The sequence below is a fragment of the Paroedura picta genome, chromosome 5, assembly GCF_049243985.1.
Source record: "Paroedura picta isolate Pp20150507F chromosome 5, Ppicta_v3.0, whole genome shotgun sequence".
Classification (NCBI taxonomy): Eukaryota; Metazoa; Chordata; class Lepidosauria; order Squamata; family Gekkonidae; genus Paroedura; species Paroedura picta.
Genome location: NC_135373.1, coordinates 44919592 through 44945401, shown reverse-complemented (window position 1 = coordinate 44945401; position 25810 = coordinate 44919592). Strand labels below are relative to the sequence as shown.

At 44.3% G+C, this 25810-nt stretch overlaps 1 protein-coding gene across 3 annotated transcripts; it reads right to left on the bottom strand.

Moving 5' to 3' along the window:
* Nucleotides 1-1634: 1634 nt before the first annotated feature.
* On the bottom strand, nt 1635-24221 carry NIPAL3 (NIPA like domain containing 3). Of its 3 annotated transcripts, XM_077337627.1 has the most exons (13): nt 24053-24221; nt 21190-21468; nt 17865-17933; nt 17608-17779; nt 16513-16572; nt 14691-14836; nt 13298-13394; nt 12212-12347; nt 9719-9807; nt 8820-8883; nt 7225-7319; nt 4222-4441; nt 1635-3296 (listed from the first exon to the last, which is right to left on the bottom strand). In XM_077337627.1, the coding sequence occupies exons 2-12, from the start codon at nt 21286-21288 to the stop codon at nt 4242-4244; spliced, it is 1227 nt and encodes a 408-aa protein (XP_077193742.1). In that variant the 5' UTR covers nt 21289-21468; nt 24053-24221; the 3' UTR covers nt 1635-3296; nt 4222-4241. The 3 variants fall into 3 exon arrangements, with proteins under 3 accessions (XP_077193742.1, XP_077193740.1, XP_077193743.1); XM_077337625.1 differs by having other exon boundaries at nt 1635-4441; XM_077337628.1 differs by having other exon boundaries at nt 1635-4441; nt 14691-14812.
* Between the last annotated feature and the right edge of the window lie 1589 nt (nt 24222-25810).

Below are 25810 nucleotides of genomic sequence, written 5' to 3'. Positions count from 1 at the left end.
GCCCCCACATCCATATTGAAGAGTATTGGCAAGAGAAGATAGTGCTTAACTCTTCCCATGCCTACTGTCCTTGCAAATGCCACCTCTGTCATTCCTATTAACCCATCCCTCCCACCCACTCCAAGCAGAGTTTATTTTGCTCTCAGAGTCCAGATTCTTGAGATGGGGCGGGAGCAAAAAAAGCCTGATGGGGCCATTGCTGTGAATAATAGGCAGGGGAAGTAAACATTAAGGTTCTTTCCATCTGCCAGTTCTCCACTGCCAAAATCTTATTACCAGCATCAGAGTTTTATATGCCACATATCTCTCAAAATGGTGAAGGCTTCCCATGTGCTATCTGGCAAATGCCTTCACTTATCTTCTACTGAATTCTCCAGTCCCACTTGCCTTTATCATTTAATTTCCTTCCATGTATAGGCCAGCTTTATGAGCAAGATTTTCCAAGAACAAGGGCACCACAGATCTTAGTCGGGTGTACCATAAAACTCAGTTTATTAACACATACTAATGTGAAAGCTGTCAGCCAGCATTCAGTCTGACAGTGTGGAGTTATTAAACAAGGTGCAAAAAGCCTACTAGGAGGCATGGGGAAGTGCATGGGGAAGTGCTGGAAGTGCATGGGGAGGTGCAGAAGTGTTCATACTGTAACCAAGCACATTTTTAGTATGACACTTCTGGAAAGATGGTACCTAGGCAGGTTTGAGAAAACTGGTGAAGAAGAGCAGTTTTTTTTTTGGGTACCCTGCTTTTTAACTAGCCAAAGCAGTCTCAAAGCAGTTTACAAATAATCTACCCTTCCTCTCCCACAACAAACACCCTGTGAGGTAAGTGAGGCAGAGAGGCCTGAGAGAACTGTAACTGGCCCAAGGTCACCCAGCTGGTGCAAGTGGAGGAGTGGGGAATCAAACCTGGTCCTCTAGATTAGCAGTCCCCAACCTTTTTCCGGTTGAGGACCACCTCCGGGGTTGAGGGAAAGCTGCCGGCCCGGCTGCGCGTATGCAAGTTTTCGCCAGCAGGTGGTGCTAACATGCATGCGCAGAATAGCTACGCGTACGCGTTTTCGCCAGTAGGAGCATCCGCTGGCATGCCAGAGGCCGCGCTTGCCTCTTCCCCCCACTCTCACAGCAAGCTTCTCGTAGCAGGGGGGGGAGGGGGGAGAGGCAGGTACGGTTGCTGGCGGCCCGGCACTGAGGCCTTTGTGGACCGTACTGGGCCACGGGCCGCGGGTTGGCGACCCCTGCTCTAGATTAGAGGCTGCCACTCTACTACTACACCAAGCTAGCTCTCGAGAAATATGATGATATGTAGAAGAAAAAACAGAACTGCTGCAGCTTATGGGGGACCATGTAGCAAAAGGTCATCTCTCCCCAAGAACCCTGAAGGCTCACACCTGCTATTATGTATCCCTCCCCACTAAGTGACAGTGGCAAAGCCAGGGGACCACCTGTATGTTGATTTCCTGAATAAATATGTTTGCTACATACACATTAATACCTTCTAAGACAATCCTGACAACAACAAAGAGCCTTGGAATGGGAACATAAACAGGTCAAAATGCAAAGTACAAGGTGCTTCTTGCATTGTGGAAAACAGTACATATACTTATACAAATCAAAGAAAGGAAGTCAACAAACTTTAGGAAGAAATTTTAATGCCAGAACTATAAGAAATTTCCTTTAGCTCTCAGCGTTCTATGGAAACATTTTGGCCCCGTGATCTGCTTTAAAAAAAAGGCCTCGCCACAAAGTTATTTTCAAACTTTAGCCATCATTCTGGGGAAGTTTAAGAAGAGGGATTTTAAAAATGATCTAATGATGCACTGTTCTTTCCACATGGCCCTTCTGAAGCAGGAACCAACAATGTGACTACTAGACTTTTTTTCCCCCGTCTGAAATAACAGGGTGGATACCAGAAAGGCTCATAATATGGGAAATGGAAGATTTAAAAAGCCAGACAGCTAGCCCACCACAAAACCAGAGCAGGAAGAAAAAAAAACCCTGCATATGCAAACCCTCCTGTCCACAGTTTGTACAAACAAAACTTTTAAAACATTTTAAACAAAAAGTGCAAACTATATGCAACTGAATTGTTCCCATTTTATAAATACCACATCAGAAACCATCAAGAATAAATAACGCAAAGTTCAATCCATTCACGCAGACTACCACTTGGGATTTCAGCCCAAAGAGAGACACAGATGAATCACTGAGACACAATATTCTGCCGTTGGAGGAGCCAGTTTAAAACACATGCCACTTTGTGGTTATAAACAGACGAGGTCTTTAGTACATTCACAATGACAAAAAGACAGCCTTCTGAATCAATAATGGCAACAAGGAAATTCAAAGGACTGTTTCTCCCCACACGCTCTCGGCTCCTCAGCGATATCACTCCTTAAAGACAGCATTTTGCATAGTTCATAAATCAGCTAAATGAAATTTGTGGGGGGTTCTTCAAGTCAATAATGCTGGGTCAGTGTTTGCCATTAGCCCAATAACATGCATGACCCTGCTGTATTAGTCTAATAGTGAAGTTATCTTGCTAAAAAGGATAGAATGTGTTGTGGCAAATGTACGCCAAAGATAAAAATCTGACCCAGTCAATGAAAGCAATTGTGCAGAGGTTTACACACACAATATAAGCAACAACCAATGTTGTTTTCAAGCAGACTGTATAAAAGATGGTGGTGGTAAAGCCAATCAGCATTCCTGACATTGTGGAAATGCAGAAAGGAATGTTCAGTGCCCACACACCTAAGACATTCACAGAACAATCCTAAATATGTATACTTGGAAGCAGCCTCCATATATCCACTGGACAAATTCCCATTGAAAGAATACAGAATGCAGCAGACTCAGGCATTACGAAAGGTAACAAACCAAAAGGTAACTCAGTGACACTTTTACAGCAGACACATGCATTGGTATCGCTGGGATGCGGGGGAGGGGAGCAGAATTTAGGATTCTATAGCCTCCCTTGTATGATGAACAGAGGAATGGTCTGCACAAAGGAGGAGGCAGACAGAGTAATACCTAAGTATCTCTGCAGGGCACACCTGTTCTAGAGCAACACACTTCTAGTTGAGTGAACCTTCCAAGGCTTATTGCAAGTTCATTAGAAGAAGTGGTCCATGTACAGATACCTGCTTGTCCTTCCCCCTCTTTTAAAGCTCCTGCATCTGATGAGGATTGCAATTCATGTGAGTCATTGATTTCAACAGGACATAAGCGTAAATAATTTTTCTTTGGCTCAAAGCTGTAGAGCTCCACATGCCCAATGTAGAAAGCAACTGCAATCTAAAAAAAAAAATCTCCATTTTAATTTCATCAACTTGCCAAAAAGCCTGGGCTCCAAACCACCTGTTACGGATGGCTGGAAAGCTGACAGACATCTATATATTATATTAAAATATATAAAATACCCTAGTGGAAACGAGTTAGCCACCTGGGGGGAAAAATCCTAATATTAAGGGGTATTACAGTGTAGCCAGTATGGAAAGCACAGATGGTTAGGTGCAAATACTAAACAATGGCAAATATTGTTAAAAATCAGTGGATTTTGAGTATCTGGGTTTTCTAATGGTAGGAGCTACTAAATTAGTCCACGTTCTATGTGTGTATTTTTAGGAGTTAGGCAAATTATTTGGTTAACTTTCACTGAGATAGAGATGGTACGATACCAGATCAGTGCTGAAGGAGAAACTTAAAAAAAAAATCATTCCTACTTAAATATCATCAAGCTTCACTGCCCCTGCAGGTTTTCTTTCTGAACTACAAAGCAGCTAGTGGATAGCACAGAATTCACACTTGAAGATCCACTTCATATGAAAGAGGCCGAGCCCAGTGGAGAGCGGTACATGAACACAAAATACAGCTTACACAGTGTGAGTGTGTGTATGTTCAGGACAACATACAGCTTAAGCACAACATTATTGCCTCCAGTTTTACCATCACAAGTACAGTCACCACCATATTGCCTTTTGCACTTCCTTCTGTGTAGCAGCTCACATCCTCAAAAGGAGGACTACAGTTTAGCTTACAAAGGAATGCTTGAGTTTACAACAATGGGGAAACCTTAATTAACACGACTAATTCTTAGAAGTTAAACATCTGATACTTATTTAAGCCACAGTTCAGCTGATTTTTGTTTTTCCAGTGGAGCAAAAAAAAAAAAAGAAAAGAAAAGAAGAGAGATAAACACACACACACTCTGCAAGCTTACACCAGTCCTTCTGAGAGCATTCACTCTTCTTTGCTGTGTTCTGTGATCCGGTAGGGAGGGATAGGTGGTCCTTTGGAACCATGTTCTTCTTGAACTATTGGTAATGTAGCAGGCGCATAGATTTCAGAGATGGCATCGTTGCTCTCCAGGGCACCATAAGAAAAGGAAGTTTTGAGGTCAGGTTGAACTGCAGTTCCGTTGTCATGCAAGTTCTGCATGCCTGAAAATGGGGGAAAGAACAAAGCCAAGCGTCAACAGCAGGGGAGGGAGAAACCACTGATTTGCCATGGGTCAGAGCCTCCTCCACTATGTGGGAAAAAATCTCACTAGCCCCCAAATCCCACCACTTATTTTTCAACGACAACAAAAATGCTATGCTGACCTTCCACATCATTCAGAGAAGCATATGCCATGTGAAACAAACTTGTAAGGTACACTGAAAACCATCTTCCAAATATTTTGATGATCAGCAGAATTTACCTGAAAAATACTACCCTCAGGGCAGGGATTCTCTGCCAGGGTTCTGAGGAACCCTGGGGTTATGCGAGAGCTCCCCAGAGGTTACACAGCCTTTCTCAGAAGTTTGGATGGCTGCTGACATCATGGATTCCACTTCCCCTGTTGCTCTACAGGCCTAGTCTCTGTCTCCACAATGGAAATGGTAAATGATTGATTGGCTGGCTCCCACATCCACTTCTCTGAAGGGGCTTGTCACCACTTCCTTAAGACTGAAAAATATTTCAGGAGTTCCTCCATGGCCAAAAGGTTGAAAAAGGCTGCCTCAGAGAATGGTTAAAACTTAAGGTTTCCACAAAAAGCCTTCTCATACGCAGCTTTTACATGCCTTCTGAAAGGCTGCCAGGCATTTACAAACAAGATCAAGATGAAAGAAGGTGCTCTCCACAACCAAACCACCTTGTCTACAATGTTAAGCCCAAAGAGCTCCCTGCAGACTCTGCATTGGATTAGGTAATGATATCTGAAACTCCTCAAGAGGAAATGTCATTCAGAAATTCTGCTCTCTCAGCCAATATCACCTCCTCATCAGGATTCAATTTCAGGTAAGTAGTCAAGCAACTTTGGAAGAAAACAGTTCATTGTGGTAGCATTCAGGTTCTAGTTTCGGCTCAAATATATGTTGGCTTCATATAGAGTTAACAAAAACATCTTCCTGAAAAAAAATATTTGGAACTGTATGCTGATGAAATGTTAAGGAATCTCTTTCTCGGTATAATCCATGAACAAGAAGCAACTATTAAAAACCAGACTCTTCTGAAGTTGAGTGTCATGATTGTAAACTCTGTTGTGTTCTAGGGATGGGCATGAACCAGTTTACAACCCTAAATTCCTCATAAATTTGGCCAGTTTCTGCTCTCCTGAACATTATCTGGACCTTTTATCTGGTTTAGGGTTTGGGCCATTTAAACCTAGCAGGTGACTGGGATGGTCCACTCATTAGCTGTAAGGTTTTAATGACTTCAAGTCCATTTAAACTGTCCATTTTGCTCCCCTCTCTTCCATTTCAGCCTCACAGTGGACGGATACACCATTCAAACTCCCTGTTTCTCTTCCCCTCTCCGAGCAGGAGGGAGAAAAATCCACTGCTGAAATGGCTGGCAGCCATTTCAATCCTCCTTTTTGCTTCCCTTTTTTTTGGGGGGGGGGAGTTTAAATGGCTCCCAACCATTTCAGCAGTACATTTTGCTTCTCCCCACTTCCTAGTGGGGTTCATTTTAAGGCCTTTGGTTTGAATGAGTTTGGTTCAGAATATCTTGAACAAGAATTTTCCAGTTTGTGCCCATCCCTATTCAACACAAAGCACTTCAAGCAGCTAACAAACAGGCCACTGCTGAATGGTATGTGTGTGTGTGTTTAAATTCACGGTAGATAAACTGCTGTATACCATGACTCCTCCCCTCTCGGCCTCCAACCATTCATCTGGGAAGGTACAGAGTCCAACACCCCACCCCATTCCTTATGAAAATAGATTCAGGGTTGTGGAGAAAGGAAGTAACATGTTTTATGTCACTCGCCATTCCCCCAAAATCTACAGGAATCAAGATTGTGAAGGGAAACAGGAGCGGGGGGAAATGGCTGCATAATGAGAGTCTTCCATGAAGACTCCAATACCCTTCCATGAAGACATTAAAATAATCTTGGCCAGTTCTTAAAAGAAAGCCCATAAGGCAGTGGTCCCCAACCTGCGGGCCGCGGCCCGGTGCCGGGCCGCAAAGGCCATGGCGCCGGGCCGCGGCTCCCTCTCCCCGCCCCCCCCGCAGTAAAAAACTTCCCAGGCCGCAAGTTTGCGGCCCGGGAAGCTTATTACTGCGGAAGGGCAGGGAGAGGGAATCAGGGCCGGGCCGCGCATCACGCGGGCGCGGCCCGAAGCGCGGGCGCGGCCGGTCCATGCGGACGCGGCCCGATGCCCTGCCGGTCCCCAGCCTCGGAAAGGTTGGGGACCACTGCCATAAGGAATATATGGGCAAACAGTCACAACAGGCAAATATTGCTAAAGAAAGAGCACAAAGGGGAAACCAGGACACATATAGGCTTCAGCCCATATTCCCCCTTGCCCTAGGCTCTTTCGTGCCAAAAGTCTTTCCCACATAAAAGCCCTTTCATTCCCAAAGTGAAAGCAACTCGAGATTTAGTACCTGAATGCTAAACATTTCCCAAGAACATTTATTCCCTTCAACACTACACAGGCCTTCTCCAAAAGATAACTAGTTATAAACAATATATATGCCAGGTGATCTAAAAATCCAAAAGGCAGGATCGGATGAGGCAAAACAGACAGAACATGGAAAAATACCACAGGTGAGGGACCCCTGATGGAAGACAGGAAGCCAGTAAGAGTGACATGACAGTGACACTCATTCCACCATCAATTTGACGGACCTTTCACAGGCAGGAAATAAAAAAATCCTGGGGAAGGATGTGGATGACTAACATAATATCTTGCCATTTTAATAGGCCTGTAATAGGATAGTTTCTAAACATTACCTGGCATAGCATCCATAGAGATGTAAGGTTCAAAAAGGATAGATTTCCTCTTGTTTCTCGTGATCAAGAAGACCCCTACAAATGCAATGAGACACCTGAAAGAGAGAGGGGAAAAAAACAGTGGTGAGAAAAAATAGTTCAGCAGAGTAAATGCAGCAAAAGAGGATCATCATGGAAAAAGTTGCTGGCTCTCCTGTTTCTTTTCTTTCAACTTGTACACCTATATACACTCAACGTCATATTTTCCTTCATATTATCCCACCTTATAGCACTTGCCAGTTCTCTGGGAAAAATTAAAATTCTGCGTTCTGTACCCACCCTGTATAAGAAAAGCAGAGACTTGTTTTTACAACATTTCAAAAGGGCCATTGTATTTGCTCCCCTAATTTTATTATCTTCCTTTAAAGCAGTGGTTCCCAAACTTATCTGGCCTACCGCCCCCTTTCCAGAAAAAATATTACTCAGCCCCCTGGAAATTAAAAATTTTAAATTTTAATAGTTATTCATCGCCCCCAAATGCACCTGTGGCCCATTGCCGCCCCCCTGGATCGCTGCAGCACCCACCAGGGGGCGGTAGCGCCCACTTTGGGAATTACTGCTTTAAAGCCTGCTTTTCTTCTCAACAGGGACCCAAAGTGGCTTACATACGTAGTTCTTTCCTGGACTTTATCTTCACAACCCTGTGAGGTTGGGTTAGGCTGGTAGAAAGTGATTGGTCCAAGATCAGCAAGCTTTCATGGCAGAGTGGGGATTTAAAGCTATCTTCAAACCAGAGAGAGACCATTATATATAACCTATCCCCTCCTGCAGAAACTGTTGGAATTCCTATTTTAGAGACTTCCCAGTTGTGCTAGAAACTATGGATTTTGTTAATTAACCAAAGCTGGACAGGAACAGGCTGCAGAAGGCTGAAAATGCACCATTAGAGACAGGGTGCTCAGTGACCCCGGGTGTAGGGATAAAAAACTGAAGGTGAAGAGAAATCAAGACCTGGCGCACTTACAGAAGGGTAGACTTTCTCATGGAAGAGGAGAAAGAACGGATTTCTAAATTCTCTCCCTTGCAGTTTCTCGTAGCCCCCAGCTCACAATAATTTAACAGCTCAAAGGATATTCAAAAGCTTATTTTGTTTTTTTTTTAAATAATAAGGTGGTGAACAGAGAACTAACACAGAGAATGTACCATGAACTGAAAAGGTTGATTCTGGCATTTAAAAATATGGAACCATCTGAGATCCCAAACTACAACTGACTCACTATTTTAATGATTGTTGCAGATTCTGTAGGTGATGCATTGCTCAGAGTCTTTGCAAGCAGTTTCTGGAGTAGCAGGATTGAGAACTGCTGCTGTTTATGGTTGTTCCCCCCCTACCCGCATACTAAGGACTGAGCTTGAAAATCAAGCACTTGCATATTAACAATGTGAATTATAATGATTTCACACTCACACATATATATATGATTATATATATTTAATCATTATATATATTCAAAGTTGCAGACTTTACTCTGCTATGAATTTGGCTGCTTGGGATCTTCGGTGGGGTTGAATATAACCACAGTTCCAAAGCCACTGCCCCTATACTGTAAACTTACCCCAAGGCAAACATACATATATGGAGGACATCCTCTCCTGTAAAGTCCAAGTAAAAGGTTGCACCTGACCCAGAGGGAGGAAGAAGATGAAACAGAACGTTTAATGAGCAAACACTACTCAAATGCACAGGTGAGGTGGTTGACCTCATTCTTATGAGGATTATTCCCCCCTCTACTTCCCACTGTACATTAATGGGTAGACTTGTGCAATTTCTCTTTGGCTGCCAGCTCAGGGCAATGGCAACAAGGCTTCTACATAACAAGTGTCTTCACATTTTCAGTTTAATTATACTCCATTTTCCTCCCCAAGGGGGACCAAAAGAAATTTACAAGTTGGTTCTCCCCTTTTCCATTTTGGCTTCACAACCAACAGCCTTGTGAGGTAGATTAGGCTGAGAGGGAGTGACTGCTTGAGGTCAGCAAAATTCAGTGGCACAGTGGGAATTTGAACTTGGTTCTCCCAGGTCCTACTCCCAATGTTTTAACCACTACTCCATGCTCTGGTGAACTGCTCTGTTAATCATTTTCTCACAGAAGGAGGGAATCTCATTCTTCCTATGCTGCCTTCCTCTTTTTGGTCCATTTTCACTTCCTCCCCACATTCTGGCTCTGCTTCCTTCCTCACCCACTCACTTCTCCCCCACCCCAACATTTCAGCTTGTCCTGATTACCCACTACCTTCTCTCCTTCTCAAAGTGGAATACATGATGACTGAAATCTTGTGAGATGCTTTCAGCTCTTGGCAGCCATTGTAAGTTGCTTAGGCAACCAAAAATGGCTGCCAAGATTTCATGCAGTGATTGCATAAGATTGACACTTTAAAGAAAATATTGCTTTATTTTATTCCCTTCTTTTAAAAAGTTTTCAGATTTATCAGCTATATGATTGATTGATGTTACCTGCAGTAATCGCTACCGTGGTCGACAAAATATAACCGACACTAGCAATCTGTGATGCATCATAGAGCTGTGATGCTTGGGTTAAAAACCTACAGTCAAAAAACAAGAATAATCAGATAATAAGTTGACAGTTGGGACACAGTTAATAACATTTGCTGGCAGACTTTAAAACATGAAGCTGCTCTGACCTTAATCACATTGTTGCTATCTCAAGGTTAGTTTTGTCTACTCAGATTTTACAGATCTGAGTTATTTCACATCACCTGCTACCCGGTTCTTTTAGCTTTAGTTCGCAGGGCTTGATCCTGGGATTTTCTGCATGCAAATCAGATTGCCACTGAGCCACAGCCCTGCATAGATTCACTTGCAAGGGCAATTTTGTTCCCCCCTATCTCCCCCTCCCAATATTTCTGTCTGAATCACTTAGTAGATGGGCCCTGGATTTTCATTTGCAAGTCAGAGAAAGAAGGAAGTCTCTTGAAGTAAGAGGACCATTTGACTCCATGTTACTAAAATGGGCTCACAAACAACTAGATTAACTCATTGGCAGGACTCCAAGCCGAGCCCTGCAATGAGTGCTTTTCCATCAGCAGAGGGGGGCCTTGTTCAGTTCTTCACTTCAGTGAAACCTGTGCAAGATAATTTATCAACAGATTCTACCTACAGACAAGGCCTGTCAGACTCTCTCAAGGGCATCCAATATCTGCCTCTGGCTTCCGTTCAAACCAAACCATCCCACTGGCAAATGCACATCCCTCAGAACATTACTGTCTTTTAGGCACCAAGTCAAAGTACTTCTTTTTAAGTAGGATCTTAAATAAGGGGTTGCATCTTTTTGTGCTCTTTTACAGTCTGCTGCTCCAGATAGATAAATGTTTTAAAATTACCACTTTACACAGCGCTGTTTTTATTTCATGTGTTTTTACGATCTGGCCTGTTTTTTATTGGAATGAATTACTCTGCCTCTTTTTAAAAACAAACAAACAATGGGAGGCACCTCAAGCAAGGCTGGAGAAGTGGCATGCTAATTTTCTGAATAAATAAATAAACTGATGAGACTGATGTGGTCCAGATATGGTCCCCATCCTTCCAGAAGCATGGAGGTTATCTTGGGAAAAGATACACTTGCTTCCACCAAGCCTGAGAGTAACACCTACTCGAGGGGATGAAAGAACATTTCTCCTAACAGGTGCAAAACCCCGCAAAAATGCACACCAAGATTACATCAAGTCCAGTATCCCATTACCAGTGTGCCCAAGGCATTTATTTATTACATTCCCCCCATCAAGGAGCTCAGGGCAGCATATAACATTCTTCCTTCCTTCATTTTATCCTCCTGTGAGGTAGAGGTTAGGGCTGAGAGAGCCCGACTGGCCAATGGCGAAAGCCAGTATGGTGCAGTTGTTAGAGTGTTAGACCTTGTAGAACTCAGGTTCAAACTTCCATTCAGTTTATGAAACCAACTGGATGATCTTGGGCCAGGCTCTCTTCTGTAGCCCAACCTACCTCACAGAGTCGTTGAAAAGATAAAATGGAGAAAAGGAGACTTATGTATGCCACCCTGAGGTCACTGGAAAAAGGGAAATAATTAGAAATATCCTAAATAAACCTAAGTTGTCAAGTTGTTGCCACAACTTGTGGCATTGAATTCTGTAAAATAATATTGCACTATTTGAAAGAGTACTTTGTTCTGAGATATACCAAACCCACCACCAATTGGATTTACTTTTGTGTACATTCCTGTCATGTTCCCCTGTACCTGCCCTCTCAAAGAAACCCTAACAAACCCCACAAATGTTTAGCCTTTCCCCCACAGATACAAATGAGCATCCATGTTCAGAGACAGGTTACCAGATGCTCAGGACAAACAACAAGGAAGGCCACCTCCCATTTGTTAACAGACCTCCTGGGGGAATCTGACGGGCCACCAGGGGAGCCAGAGCACCAAACTGGATGGACTTTGCAATCTGACCCAGCAGGGCAATCCTCTTTTGTCCCAGCAGTTGACTTGCAGTGGAAGTAGATATTATGCAAAAAGCTGTGAAGCAGGAAGAAGAGCTGTTTCTTTCTACCCTCCACTACCCGAAGGAGTCTCAAAGCAGTTTACAATCGCCCTCCCTCCCTCTCCCTACAACAGACACCCTATGAGGTAAGTGGGGCTGTGAGAGCTCTGAGAGAACTGTAGATTGCCCAAGGTCACCCAGCTGGCTGCACATCGAGGAGGAGTGGGAACACAAACCCGGCTCTCCAGATTAGAAGCCACCACTGTTAACCACAAGCTGGAAGCAAGGAAACAAATTAAAAGTCCCTAAAATACCTCTAATGTCTGCCCAAGACAGTAATAACAACACAATCACCTCCTCTTTTCCCCTCAGGGTTGAGTTTAATTTTTTAAGTACATAATTCATTTAAACTATATTTATGTTGCCATTCAATAGCAGGCTACAGATTTTTTGAGAGTCAAGAGAGGGGAGGAGGTTCTAAACCACTCACGTTGCCTGGAAGGCGGCTGTTGCTACCATGCAAACCACCATGATGTAGAAAATAGGATAACCCAGCTGGAGGTTTCCTCGGATTGAGACTGCAATCATGCCTGCAACTGCCTTCACTGTAATGGCCGTCATGGACCCTGGAAAACATTAAAGGCAAAACTCCTGAGGCTAGAAGTCAAGGAAAATAGACATCCCATAAACAGACAACACTGCCTGGTTCTGAGCCAGGTCTGAGTTGACCAGTTTAGGCTGTCCAGGATCTCAAGAGAGCTCCTTCACAACAGCAGCTACAAGTTCGTTTCAAATGGAATACTAAGGGTATTGAAAGAGCCTCTTGTGGCGCAAAGTGGTAAGGCAGCTGTCTGAAAGCTTTGCCCATGAGGCTGGGAGTTCAATCCCAGCAGCCGGCTCAAGGTTGACTCAGCCTTCCATCCTTCCAAGGTCGGTAAAATGAGTACCCAGCTTGCTGGGGGGTAAACGGTAATGACTGGGGAAGGCACTGGCAAACCACCCCGTATTGAGTCTGCCATGAAAACGCTGGAGGGCGTCACCCCAAGGGTCAGACATGACCCGATGCTTGCACAGGGGATACCTTTACCTTTAAGGGTATTGAAGAAGAGTTGGTTTTTATACTTCACTACCTGAAGAAGTCTTAAAAAGCAGTGTGCAATCGCCTTCCCTTCCTCTCCTGATAACAGATGCCCTGTGAGCTGGGTGGGGTTGAGAGAACTGACAGAACGGCTCCGTGAGAACAGATCTAACATGACTGTGACTAGTCCAAGGTCACTCAGCTGGCCCTGACTGTGGCTCAGGAGATCCTCAAACGTGGAATTTTAGGAGTAGGTAGCTGGTACCACTGCAAAATGGCTGTCCTGCTTCCAACAGACCCAAATGTGATAGTCTGGGCTCTTTTTAAGGCCCTTCCTGTTCTGCTACTCACAAGAAGCAAGCGGGCACTGGAATGCCACGCTGCAGATGTCAACTGGACCTAAACATGCAAACATGCCTTCTGTTGCATGCAAAGGTTAGAAAATTGAGTCTCTTACTATCCTGACTGCATCCACAGCAAAACACATGTGAAACTTACCTAGCAATGATACCAACAGAAGAATCACAACTATATAGTTTGCTTTCCTTTCCTTGTAGAAATACAGCAGTAAGCAGAAGAGGATTATCTCCACCAGCTAAGACAAAGAAGATAGTAAAAGTAATGCAGAGCTATAATTAAGTCCAAAAAGTGTCCATTTTGCAGGTGGCCACATTCAGTGGCTTAGATCCCTGGCAACCTCAGAACTGATTTTTCCCCCCATGAAATTTATGTTACAAAAGTGTCTCAGTAAAAGAAACACGACTTACACCTCCCAACATTAACATCATCACCACCACAAGAAAGAATTCACCTCTTTCCTGGGGTAGTCATTCTCAATATTAAGAACACAAGAGTCACCGAGCTAGATCAGATCAAGAAATTCATCAAGTTGGACCCCTTTCCAATGTGGCCTGGCCAGAGCTTGTTTTGGGAAGCACCCAAGCAGTGCATGAAGGCAAATGATGACTACGCCCTACTTGTCACCAGGGTTGGAAGATGTTATTCACACCACCAGCCCGAAATGGATAAGGCTGCTTGAAGGCTGTACACTCCCATGGACAGAAGCATGGGGGATTGCCCCCTTCCCTCTACTTCCTTTATTGTGGAAGGCTTTGCCAGCTTCCCAAACCATTGTTGTCATGACATTGTATTGTCTACATTTCTGGAGTGCATCTTCTTTTGAGAGTAATCTTCTCCCTCATATATTCTCCTTTCCAAAAAACCTCTAGTGGGTTATGAGCTGACAGTATTCTCGATAAAATTTCTGTCTTTTTAATTTTTTAATTGAACGTTTTTGAAACCCAACACACATCAGTACTCAAATATGTCCCATAGACATATGTCTGAGTAGAACATACAGTCGCTTTCTTACAGATGGTATAGTCTCCAAATATTTTCCAGTAGTTTTCCACCTGTATTTTTAGACCTGTCTTTTTTGGTATCTAATACACCACTCATATCTCCTAATATTAACATTTCACGTTCCTGAAAATCTACGATATCTTTAAAAAGCTTTCCATAAATGTATTCTGATCATTGTTTGGAGCATGATATTGTTACTAATGTTAGGATTTGACCTTCCTGTAATCTGATCTTCAAAAACAGATTATCTTCCCTTTGGGTCTTTTGAATTGTTCCATTACTTCCACATGTGGATTTTTTAAAATACAGAAAGCCACTTCTTTCTTTTTGTTCTTAGCAGATCCCTTCACCTTCCAGACATAATTGTCTTACACTATTTATTTATTCACGAGGAAGGCCATGGACACTGGGCATACATTTTTGAGCCACCTTAAAAAAGATTTTGTTAAGAGTGCCCTACACCCATCCAGCCTCATTTTAACAGGGGTGTGTGTGTGGGGGGGAGGGTGGGGGGGTATGTGTCCCTTACCGTGTACAGGAGAAAAGGCCAGCTGACTAAATGCTTTGTGATGTTCTCTCCCGTCATGGGCTCATGACTGTTAGGCCCAAAGGTTATCAGCAGGTATGTCCCGACGACAGCCAAGCCACAGCCTACGAAGGATAAAACATAGCGTCCTTTGGCAGGAGGAGGACAGGAAAAGCCTGGTTAGTGGGTTAATCAGAAGGTGCAAAACTACACAATACAGACAACAAAGCAAGGCATGGAGGAATTTGTGAACTTTGTGGTGAGCAAACCACTCCCCACTCCTCACTGGTAACCTCCTTTCCTTCCATTAGCTCTTCCTGACAGACGACTCAAGAAGATGGCGGCAGGTTTATGACTGGCTTTCCCACCTTTTCTAAAAAGACTATGGTAGCTGTTACCCAAATGAGGATAAATGAGTGACAAGGATTTTAGAGAGTATGTCTTGGGTGGGTTAAGCTCTTCTCCCTGTGATGTTTTCCCCACAGAAACCATTCCCCTCCTACTTGGAGGGAAAACATACAGGTCACATATAGTAAACACCATTTACTCCTGCATGAACTCTATCCCTGAGAATCTCAGCCTTTAAAACTTGAAAGCAAGAGGCTTCAAGATCATCATGGTGGTAGATAAAAGGCTTAGGTGGTGATTCTGCATTAACTCTGGATCTGATGCCACAAATACATTTCTCATTAGAGAAAAAAAAGTTTTCTTTTGAAATAGAATGGAGAACTCGTATAGACTTCTTGTCTCATCATGACAAAATGATTTGCTAACTGAAGGATTTACAGACTAAATGAGGGGATACTGAATACCATAGATCAAGTTACATAGAAATGTTGAATAACTTTAGATTGTTAAGCTACAATAAGGTATCTTAATGTATCTTATTAGGTATGAAAAATGAGAGACTGATGAATCGTATTTTATATGTTTTCTATATGTCTGTTCCTTCTATGGTATTTTCTTCTTATTGTTTTAAACTTTAAACTTTCCCTTCTTACCAACTTCATTTCTTCTTTTTAAAAATGTAACCTAAAACTTCTCAGGGGGGGGGTCTCAGCCCATAGATTGGCAGAAACCAAGAGATAAAAAGATGGCTTGATATTGCAGAGGCCCTTTCTGAGGTGATGAGTTGTGAGTACACAAATCAACTGGTGAGTGAATTTTTAAAAGCTTTGTGTTGGGACCCACTGGAATGCCACCAGTTTGGGAATCAGTGCTACAAGGGAGGCTAAAACTCAGTTGAGGATCTTGGGAGGCTGAGGGACAGTGCGGGAAACATACAGACATCACAGTCCACAAATTGTTGTTAATTTGCCATTCCTACGGCAACTTGAAGCCAGGAGTACATCCTGGGCAAAAGGTTTCTTTTCTTGGTGAAGAAGGCTAGTGGGGAAGGTTCCACAAGTACAATGCCTGTCAACTGCCTGCCACTGTTTTAAGCCTGGTTTGTGAACTGCTGCTTGTCTGCTCCCCTAGGATGAAGCAAGGATCGCCTCTAGGTGACCAGGCAAGGAAGCTTTTGAAAATGTGAGGGTAATTTTTTCCTTACCTCCCCTCCCTCTTGCAGGCTGCCAAAAGCACTGGAAACTATTACAGGCAGGCAGGCAGGCTAGATCATTTAGCAAGTTAGTAATTAAAAAAAACAGAAACAAAGAATGCTGGGAAAAGCAGCCATTTGTAAGAACAGCAGGAATTTCTGGACTGGAATGCCAGCAAGCAATTTGGTATGACTGGTATGGCTGGGAATGAAGGAAGCAAAACAAAATAAATCATGTGGTACAGAGAAACAAATAACTACAACAATTATGCATCTGGAACTTACTCAAGAAGTCTTTGGGCTTCCATTTTTCCTTAATGAATATGATTCCTATAATTGCACTTGCTAAGGGGATAAAAATAAAAAGTTAAGAGTTCATTGGTGGGTTGTCACCAAAGGAAACTGGAGCTGGGGGCATCAGTTTCTCCCCCTCTATCAATACTTCTGTCTTCCCATCCCATTCCCTGCCTGATCTGGATAGTTTTTATTTTTATTTATTATAATTACATTTATAACCCGCCACTCCTATAACTAGTTTGTGGTGGGTAAGAATTTTTTTTAAACCCCTGATCTTGTCACATTCCAGAGGCTAATCTCCAGCCCCACCTCTGAAGACTGGCTTTCCAATCTTCCCTTCTTGGAGCGTTACTTTGCAGAAGGATCCAAGTTAGCCCCACCTTAGTGATATCTCTGAGGGCTCCTTTTAATTCCTCTTATATCACATAATAGTTGCTATTCACATCTTACAGAGAAGAGTAAAGTGCTTGACCATGATATGGTAGGAAGGTAGGGGAGACACCCCTGATAATGAGGGCTCATACAGATGAAGTGAAGACCAAACTTTGCATTAAAAAGAAATATGCAGAAATGGGCTCTGCAGCCCCAGTTTGCCTGGGTGCACGCAGTGGGATTAACCCTTCAACCCCCACTCAGCTTTGCTACTCGTAACTGAGTTCCTTGCATTTTAAAAAGGAAATGTTAATGCACATGTCCACACCCCTAACCTTTAAACTGTTAAGTGCACAATGGGGGACCTATTTTGAACACCAAAACCTAGCAAAGTTTGAATGGTTAAACTTCTCCCTTCCCTTCCCAGCACGGCTCAAAGGCAAACTGAGGCCACAAAGCCTGCAACTAGACTTTTATGAACACAAGCAGAGCGGGGTGTGTCATCTTGTCATCTCTTTGAATCCTCAGCAGCCCAGTGCTTACTGACAGGGACCCCTCATAGGGTTTCAGCACAGATCTGCACCCACACTCTCTGCTGCTTAGAATGCTGGGCTTTTTACTAGTTTTCTATTTAGAAGCTGTTAACTATTGGGCCTCGCCCACCCTGGGATAGCTTTAATCAATACAATGAATGCATACAGAGGGACTTACCTATGACCGACACGGCACCAAGCGGCACAATCAGGGAAAGAGGAGCAAAGGCATAGGCAGAGAATACCCCGAGTTCTCCAAGGAGGAGCAGAAACAGCCCACACCACCACGTCTTGGTCTTGAAGTAGATGCGGTGGTCTTTGCTGCCAGCCAGCCGGATATGGCTGTACTTCTAGGAAATGAACAAAAAGGCAGTCAAGCTACCAGTCACAACAAGGTTGGTTTCAGAGTCAGTTCTTTGTCCTTCTCATGCCCACCTGGAGGTTAAGTGCAATGCTGATGAGGAGATGCCCAAAAATCGCCAGCAATGCACCGATCAGGTTTTCCTGCAAGGGAAAGAAATACACAGCTATTAGTTTTCCCTTCCACATGTCTGTGGGGGAAATATATCAAGCATGAAATACTTGGAACGCAAGGATCCAAAAATCTGGGGAACGTAGCCTCTCGCACACACCCTTTCCCCATTAGTTGTTACAAAGGCCCCTTCTCCTGAGGGCCAACTCAACAAGATGGCGGCAGTTTCATGACTGGATCGTTGACTTTTCAGAAAAAGTCAATGGCAGCAGTTGTCCTCCTTTCCCTCCCCCAAGCTGGACTGTCGTGTGCATGTAATTTGTAATTGGGGGGGGGCATAACTGTCTTTGGCTTTCATGTTTCCCCCACTGAATTCATTCTACCTTCTTCCCTACAGGAAAAAACAAAACCCAGTTGTCTTTTGCATCTCCTCCAGAGAGGCAAATAGCTAAGGGAGGGGAAAGATGCAATAAAAGGATAGCTGGAAAACAGCACAGAAGAACAAGTTACAGTTCCTCTTCCCCCAGTCCAAATGCCACCTCCTCCCAAGATGCTGCTGGTTCAGGTTTTTATCGAAGCAGATGACTCCAGCAGAGCCCATCCACTATCCTGTCTAATTGGGACGTGGGGGAAGGGTGACCCCTCCCTTCGCACAGAGCTTTTCAAGAAACAGCTACGCTCCCTCATGGCGTCTGATAATCAATCTTTATTTCTCTATCCCGCCCTTCTTGTGAGGCTCAGGGCGGGCTCCATCCAAGTATAAAACACAACAATTACTAAAATCACATTTTATAAACCCGTTTGCCATCTAAATAATATTAAATGTTAAGCGGGGTGTTCCTATTTTGGCAATGTATTTTGCCTTGTTGTTGTAATAGGTTTATCTTCAAGGGGTGCTTTCAAGGAAGGCCAGCCAATTAGATGTTATAGAGTGTTACTCCTGGCCTCAACCACAGGCCTGGTGGAATAGCTCAGTCTTGCAGGCCTTGTGAAACTGGTTAAGGATCTGCAGGACCCTGATCTTGGATGGCAGAGTATTCCACCAGGCCGGGGCCCAGGCTGAAAAAGATATGACCTTTGTTCAAGGCCAGTTTCACCTCTTTGGGGCCATGGACCATAAGCAGATTTTGGTCCACTGACCGTAGTGCTCTTTTGGAGGTGTGATGGGAGTGTAATCTCAGAGCTTTTCAAAGGATGGGGAGGGGGTGGGGAATAAGGATCAGTGGCAGCCAAGCGACATGGCTTGGCACTAAATCAAGGCAAAATATACAGACTGCTCTACACGAGTGTGTATGATGTGCTTCCCATATATTATCTCAGTAATTCCATCAATCCTACAAGGCAGGGCACAATACAGATGTCTCCCCATGGTATAGATGTCAAGCTGAGACATCGTCCCCCTCTCATCTCACCCCAGGCCACTTCCACTGCCCACTCTGGCCAGGCTTTCCCCCCACTTTCTCTGAAGGGAGATGCCTCCCTGTAGAAAGCTCTGCTCTTGAACCACAGGCCTGTGGAAACAGGAAGGTATAAGAAGGTCCTCCAGCCAATCCCATCTAAAGCTTAGAGAAACATCAACCATGCAAGAGGAGAAGGGCAAGGACCATTCCATGGAGCTTGGAACTTAGCAGGTTCTGCGGGTTTTGGCCAAACCTTAACAGAGCAGGTTGAGGCAACGGCCTGCCCAGAATGTTACAGCTGTGCTCATTAAATGACATCAAAAGAGTCTGAATCATAGCCCGACAAAAGGAAGCCGCACAGTATTTTTAAACAAGCAACTACCCCACATCAAATTAAAATGACCTCAATGATAACTCCATCTATCTAGTATTTTCTCCTTGCAAGTTGTGGGACTTTTGACAACCAAATCTAAAGTTTGTTTTTTCTTTTCCCTACCATTTCTTAGGAATTCTAAGGATTTGCATTTGACTTCTTTGTGCCGTGTAAGAGTGCAGCACAGAAATCAGAGTTTCAGACGTGGGATGGAGAGCCCTTTGATCAAATTCCCACTCCAGCCCTGACCAAATGTGATGTTTTCCTCATGTACATTTACAGTTAACTGCACTGTGTCCATCTGGCTACTGCCATCAGTGTGGAGGTGGTCACCCCCCACAGATATGAGAAAAGTGTGATTCTGAGGCTTGAACAAAAGGGAACATGGAGATTTTTTAACTACTCTTGTGAGGAGAGAAGGGACTGTGGAGGAAGCAGATGGAGAGGCCACTCTGGTGGCTTTCACCCTCTCAGAGGCCATGTCTGCTGCCACCACCATCTTCCTTTAATTCTTTTCTCTTTCCTGTGGTCCCCTCTTGGTATGAAGCCTCTTTGGAGGAAACAGCACATGTACAGTGATGTACAGTTTCTCTCCTGTGCAGCCATATTACTCCCTACCTATAAGTAGGGTTGTCAAAGTTTTCTCACAGTCATCTAGCCCAGGTTAGTCATCTAGCCCAGAATCACATCTCCATTTTTTCCCCTCTGCAAGGTGAGTTTGTGTGTGTGTGTTTTTAAAAAAAAAATCAGTTTCCTTCTCTACAGAAGGACCAACAACCTCTATGGTGATAGACAGATAGACACTGGACTTATGATGTCCCTATGAAGGTACAAATGGAGAAAGGTCACCTCTGGCCAAGCCAGAAGATCAGGCATAGACTTTGGGTCAACCATACTCTTTCTCTCAGCCTAACCAACCTCACACTGTTGGAGAATAAAGCAGGGAAAGGGAAAGATTAAGGACAGATTAAGAATGAAGCATGTTTTAGTTAGTTTGTAAGCCTTCTGGTAAGAGCCTCTTGTGGCCCAGGGTGGTAAGGCAGCCGACGTGCTGTCTGAAGCTCTGACCATGAAGCTGGGAGTTTGATCCCAACAGCCGGCTCAAGGTTGACTCAGCCTTCCATCCTACTGAGGTCGGTAAAGCTTGCTGGGCGGTAAAATGGTAATGACGGGGGAAAGGAATGGCAAGCCACCCTGTATTCTGCCAAGAAAATGCTAGAGGGCGTCACCCCAAGGGTCAGACATGACTCGGTGCTTGCACAGGGGATACCTTTACCTTTAAGCCTTCTGATATGGCTTCCTTAGATGTGACTCAGATTCTAAATGTGTGCAACCACTGGTTGCTTTCCCCTGACGGTGTAACTCTCAGAATCATTGACTAAACTAGGACTGTGGGGAAACCTGAAGCTGCACAAACAGGCTTCCAACATAATAACGAACCATCATACTACCGGACAGAAGTCTCCACTCTTTAATCCCCCTCCTGTACCAAGCCTTGGGTGAAAACAATCTTACCTTATATGAGAAGGAATCCTCGTGGACCAGTCGGGGTCCAGCTGCAGTCGCAAGCGGAAGGTGCTGCAGCTGCAGACCAGGGCCGTTCATTCGTTCCATTGTGGCTCATTCGTACTCTTGACCTTGCTGGCCCGCTCAATTAACCACAGCAGTGCTTTAAAAAGGAGACTTGGGGGGATGGGGACTCATCATAGTCCACCTCTACATTGTGCAGTCCAAGGTGCAGAAACACTGCTCAGCAAGTCTGGGCGTCCATTGTCATTCTCCTGTTTCCCCACCCTACAAACATAAAACACAGAAATGGAGGAATTTATCCAAGAAAGAAAGCATTGCTGTCCTGATTCTTTTGTTTTCCAGATGAAGAAGCTGAGAGCTGAAATTATGAGGTTGGCTGGAGGACAAGTCAACATTTACTAGGTCAGTGGTTCTCAGACTGCATCAGGGCCCCCAAACCTGCTGCAGCTCTCTTGCTCAGATGAATCATGAGGCCAGGAGGGAGTGGGTGGAATAGAATGAGCTAGAAGAAAAGACAGAAGGGGGAGGACAAGGTTGAGTGGCAGAGTACCTGCTGACCCGGCACCACCTGCTTGAGCACCCTGCCAAAAAGTGAGAGATTTGCAAGTGGCTGATAGCTAGAACTGTAACCAGCATCCAAGCAGGGTGTCTTTCTACCTTTACCAAAGTTGACTATTTCCTCTCACAGACATTTATAGGCTCCTGGATGCAAAGGTTTCTCTACCCACCTTCAGCCTGGAAGGAATCTAGCCCTCTAGAAGATAATCTTGATGCACCTAGACAAGCTGAAGCTCTGGTGCCATCTTCCCACACTCAGTGCCTTGGGGGACAGGACTGTGTATGTCACTCTGAACCCTGCTACCCCTTAGCCACAAAGACTGCCTCCATAAATGTCATTTGCATTGGAATAAACATGTTGGGATCTCATCTCAACTCAAATGCCCCTTCTAGGCCCTTTATAAACCCCAGCCCAATGCATTGTTTGCCTCTAGTTTTATCAGCCCAGCCCCGTGTGTGGTTGCATAATGGAACTGGGCTGCTAAGTATGCACAGATGCAACCGCAGCCCTTGCAGGTTCGATCACAAGCTGTGCTTTTGATCAGATTCAGCATTCACTTGCAATGCAATTCCTCTCTATCATGCTCAACCACTTGGCTTCACTCCAGAATGTCATAATCTCTCCATGCCCAGTATTTAGAGGTGTCCAACAGGTAGTTTAAGGGCTGCTGCACAGCAGCATCATGTGCATCCCCTTGAAAATCCAAGAAAAGACCTGATTTTGGCTTTTCTTTAAAGTTTTAATTATGTTTTTTGTTATTGTTTGTTTACCCTGTAAAGGTAAAGGTATCCCCTGTGCAAGCACCGAGTCATGTCTGACCCTTGGGGTGACGCCCTCTAGCGTTTTCATGGCAGACTCAATACGGGGTGGTTTGCCAGTGCCTTCCCCAGTCATTACCGTTTACCCCCCAGCAAGCTGGGTACTCATTTTACCGACCTCGGAAGGATGGAAGGCTGAGTCAACCTTGAGCCGGCTGCTGGGATTGAACTCCCAGCCTCATGGGCAGAGCTTTCAGACTGCATGACTGCTGCCTTACCACTCTGTGCCACAAGAGGCTCTTCTTTTACCCTGTAGGGCTGTCAAAAGAGACACCAAAGCAAGAGACATTCAGAGCTGGTTTGCCATTGCTTGACTGTGTAGTGATGCTGGTATTTCTTGGTGGCTTCCCATCCAAATATTGACCAGAGTTGATACTATTTAGCTTCCAAGAATAGGCTAACCTGGGCTAGAACAAGTTAGCCTGGGCTATCCAGACCAAGTTATTTATATATTTACACTCCACTTTCCTCCCAATAAGTACCCATCCCTCTCCCCTCCTTTGTTTCTTTTACCCTAATGACCTTCTGAGATAGGATGAGGGGAGAGTGTGTGTCTGGCCCAAGGTCAGCCAGTGAGCTTCCCTGACAAAGTGGGGGATTCAAATCCAGATACTAGTCCCACATTCCAACCACTAAGCCAACTTATTTCATAGAATTTTTATCTGCCCTGCTGAACAGGTAGCTTAATTTCTGGTACTTTTCCATTCTGCACACATTGGATTGTGCACTTTCAATGTGCTTTCACAGCTGGATTTTCCTGTGCGAAACAGAAAAATCTACTTCTAAAGTGCATTGAAAATGGCATTAACCAATGTGAGTGCAGAATAAGCCCTGTGGCCTATGCTCTATTTCGAAGTCAGAACAAAACATGTTTATTTATTTATTATATTTAACATCCAGGGGGTGGAGCTCCAGTACTGTATATTTTCCATTCATCAGGAGCAGCTCTCATTAAACGCTGGCGATCCCTAAGATTAGTGCAAGCCCCAAAGAGCACATCAGGACATAATTCTTAATGTTCACGTACCGGAAAAGCAGCCCTGGCACCCAGAGACTTCTGCCAACCTACATTTGTCAATAATCACAAATAAGGGTAGTTGTGTTAGTCTGCAAAACATACAAGAATAGTGTGGCACTTGAAGGATGAACAACATCTTATTTCACCACAAACTGGCCGGAAACAGCTGGAACGCATCCCTCCAAGAACATTTTGGGAAAGCAACTTCTAATCAAAAAAGAGCGCGTGGGGACCGGGGGAAGGGAGTTATCCGCCCTGCAAAGTTCTTCCTTTTTACTTTCGGGTTCAATGAAATCCACATTGAACCCGCTCCCGGCCCCTAAGCAATAGCTTCGGTTTATCAGCCAAGCCTTCCCGCAAAGTGCGGCGTCTCAACTACACAACCACAACAACATACGTTCAAGATCACAGCACAGCGGCACAAAATGCTAAGCAAGCAACCCAAACGCTCACCGGGTTTCCTTCTCTTCCCACTGAATGATGCCGCTGCTTTGCACGGCCGGGAAGCGAAATCAAATTTATGCAGCGCCGCCACCAAGAAGGGAGAAAAAGAAGAAAAACCCTTTGAACGTCTTCTTCCTCAGGTGCAGTTCTTGTCCAACCCGGATCTCGCGTTTGCGTTTCCAACCCGAGCGCGGCGATTTGCCCCGGAAGCTGCCAGTCACTGCCCGGGAACTTGGCTCCGAAAGGCGATTGGTCGCCCTGGAGAAGGGAAACTACAATCGCAGGTTGGCTGTGAAAATTTCTGCTGAGCTTGGCTGACGCGCGCAAGGATGCGAAAAGAGACGGACAGGAAGCAATAATCATCAGTTTCTAATAAGTCAGGGCTGTTTGTAGGCATTTAAACACACCGAATAATCACATGCATCTCTTTAAGGAGAATATAATATTTATGTTTACACACATATTTATAATTTAGATGGTCGCAAACTGAAAGTAGACTTTATTTGTATTCTAGTGGGATCAGCATGACCTAGATGGCCTGAGCTAGCCAGATCTCAGTTGGTCTTGGTAAGTGCTTGGATGGGACACCACCAAGGAACGCCTAGGCTGCTATGTAGCAGTGGCCAATGATAAGCCACATCTGTTCTCCTTTATCTTGAATCCCCCCACATCCTGGAGAGTTGCCATAGGTCAGCTGTGACTTGATCATACTTTCCAGGAGTAATCATAGACCCTAGCCCACAAGAGGTTATACAACAATACAGAGCAGTGCCTAGTCTAGTCTGCTTTTCATAACTTTTATTGTAAAAAAAAGGCTATAATTTGTTGTTTGCATTGTACTGTAACTTTGTAACCCTAGTTCACTGGTTATGATGTCTGATTGCATTGTTTTATATCCTATAATCTTCCTTGGTGCTCAGTGGGAAAGGCAGATTATAAAGCAAATAAAGTTAATTTTAAAATGCAGGCTGTATATTATTAGGGTTGATGAAAATGAGAAAGGAATGTCCTGTTCCTTTGTTAAAGACTTAATGGAAATTTTTATTTACCTCCATACCATGAAAAACTTCAGGAGCATCATATTAACTCCCCATTCAAGGGATGAGACATTTTTCTGCATACCTGCTGGCGATTCTGTATCTTATATAAAAATAATTTTGGGGGGGGGGTATTTTATTGCTCCTAGTTAAGTGATTTCAGTTCCATTGGACTTTGATAACTTTGGCATGTTTCCCCCTGTGAATTCAAGAGGACATTTACTCCCAAAATGTATAGGCTATCTTGTGCTAGATGGTTGTGTTTTATTGATTTCCTTTCAACCACATATTCTAGCCATCCTAGACCTTGCCCTGCCAACAAAAATATGTAATTCACCAACCGGGCCATCCTAAGCAGCATGACACCCTTCTAAGCTGATGTACCGCTGTCTAGGATTGCCGTGTGAGTGTCCTAGCAAAGGTTTGCTGTTGGGGTTATCCAGTGCTGGCTCTTTTCTGCCTCAGGGATCTCTAACCAGGGTTTTAGGGAACCATGGGGTTATATATAAGAGATCCCCAGGGGCTGCAAGTCTTTCCCCAGAAGTTTGGATGGTCGCTGACATCACAAAACATCACTGGAGCCCACTTTCCCTGTTGCTGTACAGTCCTAGTCTTTTTCTCCACAATGGAAATAGTAAACGATGGATTGGCTGGCTCCCGCATCTTACCTCTGCACCCACTTCTCTGATGGGGCATGTCACCACTTCTGGGTTCCTTGAAGGCTGAAAAA

Bases quoted from the DNA above. Each gene is read 5' to 3' on its own strand.
- NIPAL3 (XM_077337625.1), bottom strand. From the start codon at position 21,288: ATGGAACGAATGAACGGCCCTGGTCTGCAGCTGCAGCACCTTCCGCTT. The intron at 17,780-17,864 runs GTGGGCATGAGA...TTCATTTCCTAG, and splicing joins GCATTGCACTTAACCTCCAG to AAGTACAGCCATATCCGGCT. The intron at 16,573-17,607 runs GTAAGTCCCTCT...TTATCCCCTTAG, and splicing joins TGGTGCCGTGTCGGTCATAG to CAAGTGCAATTATAGGAATC.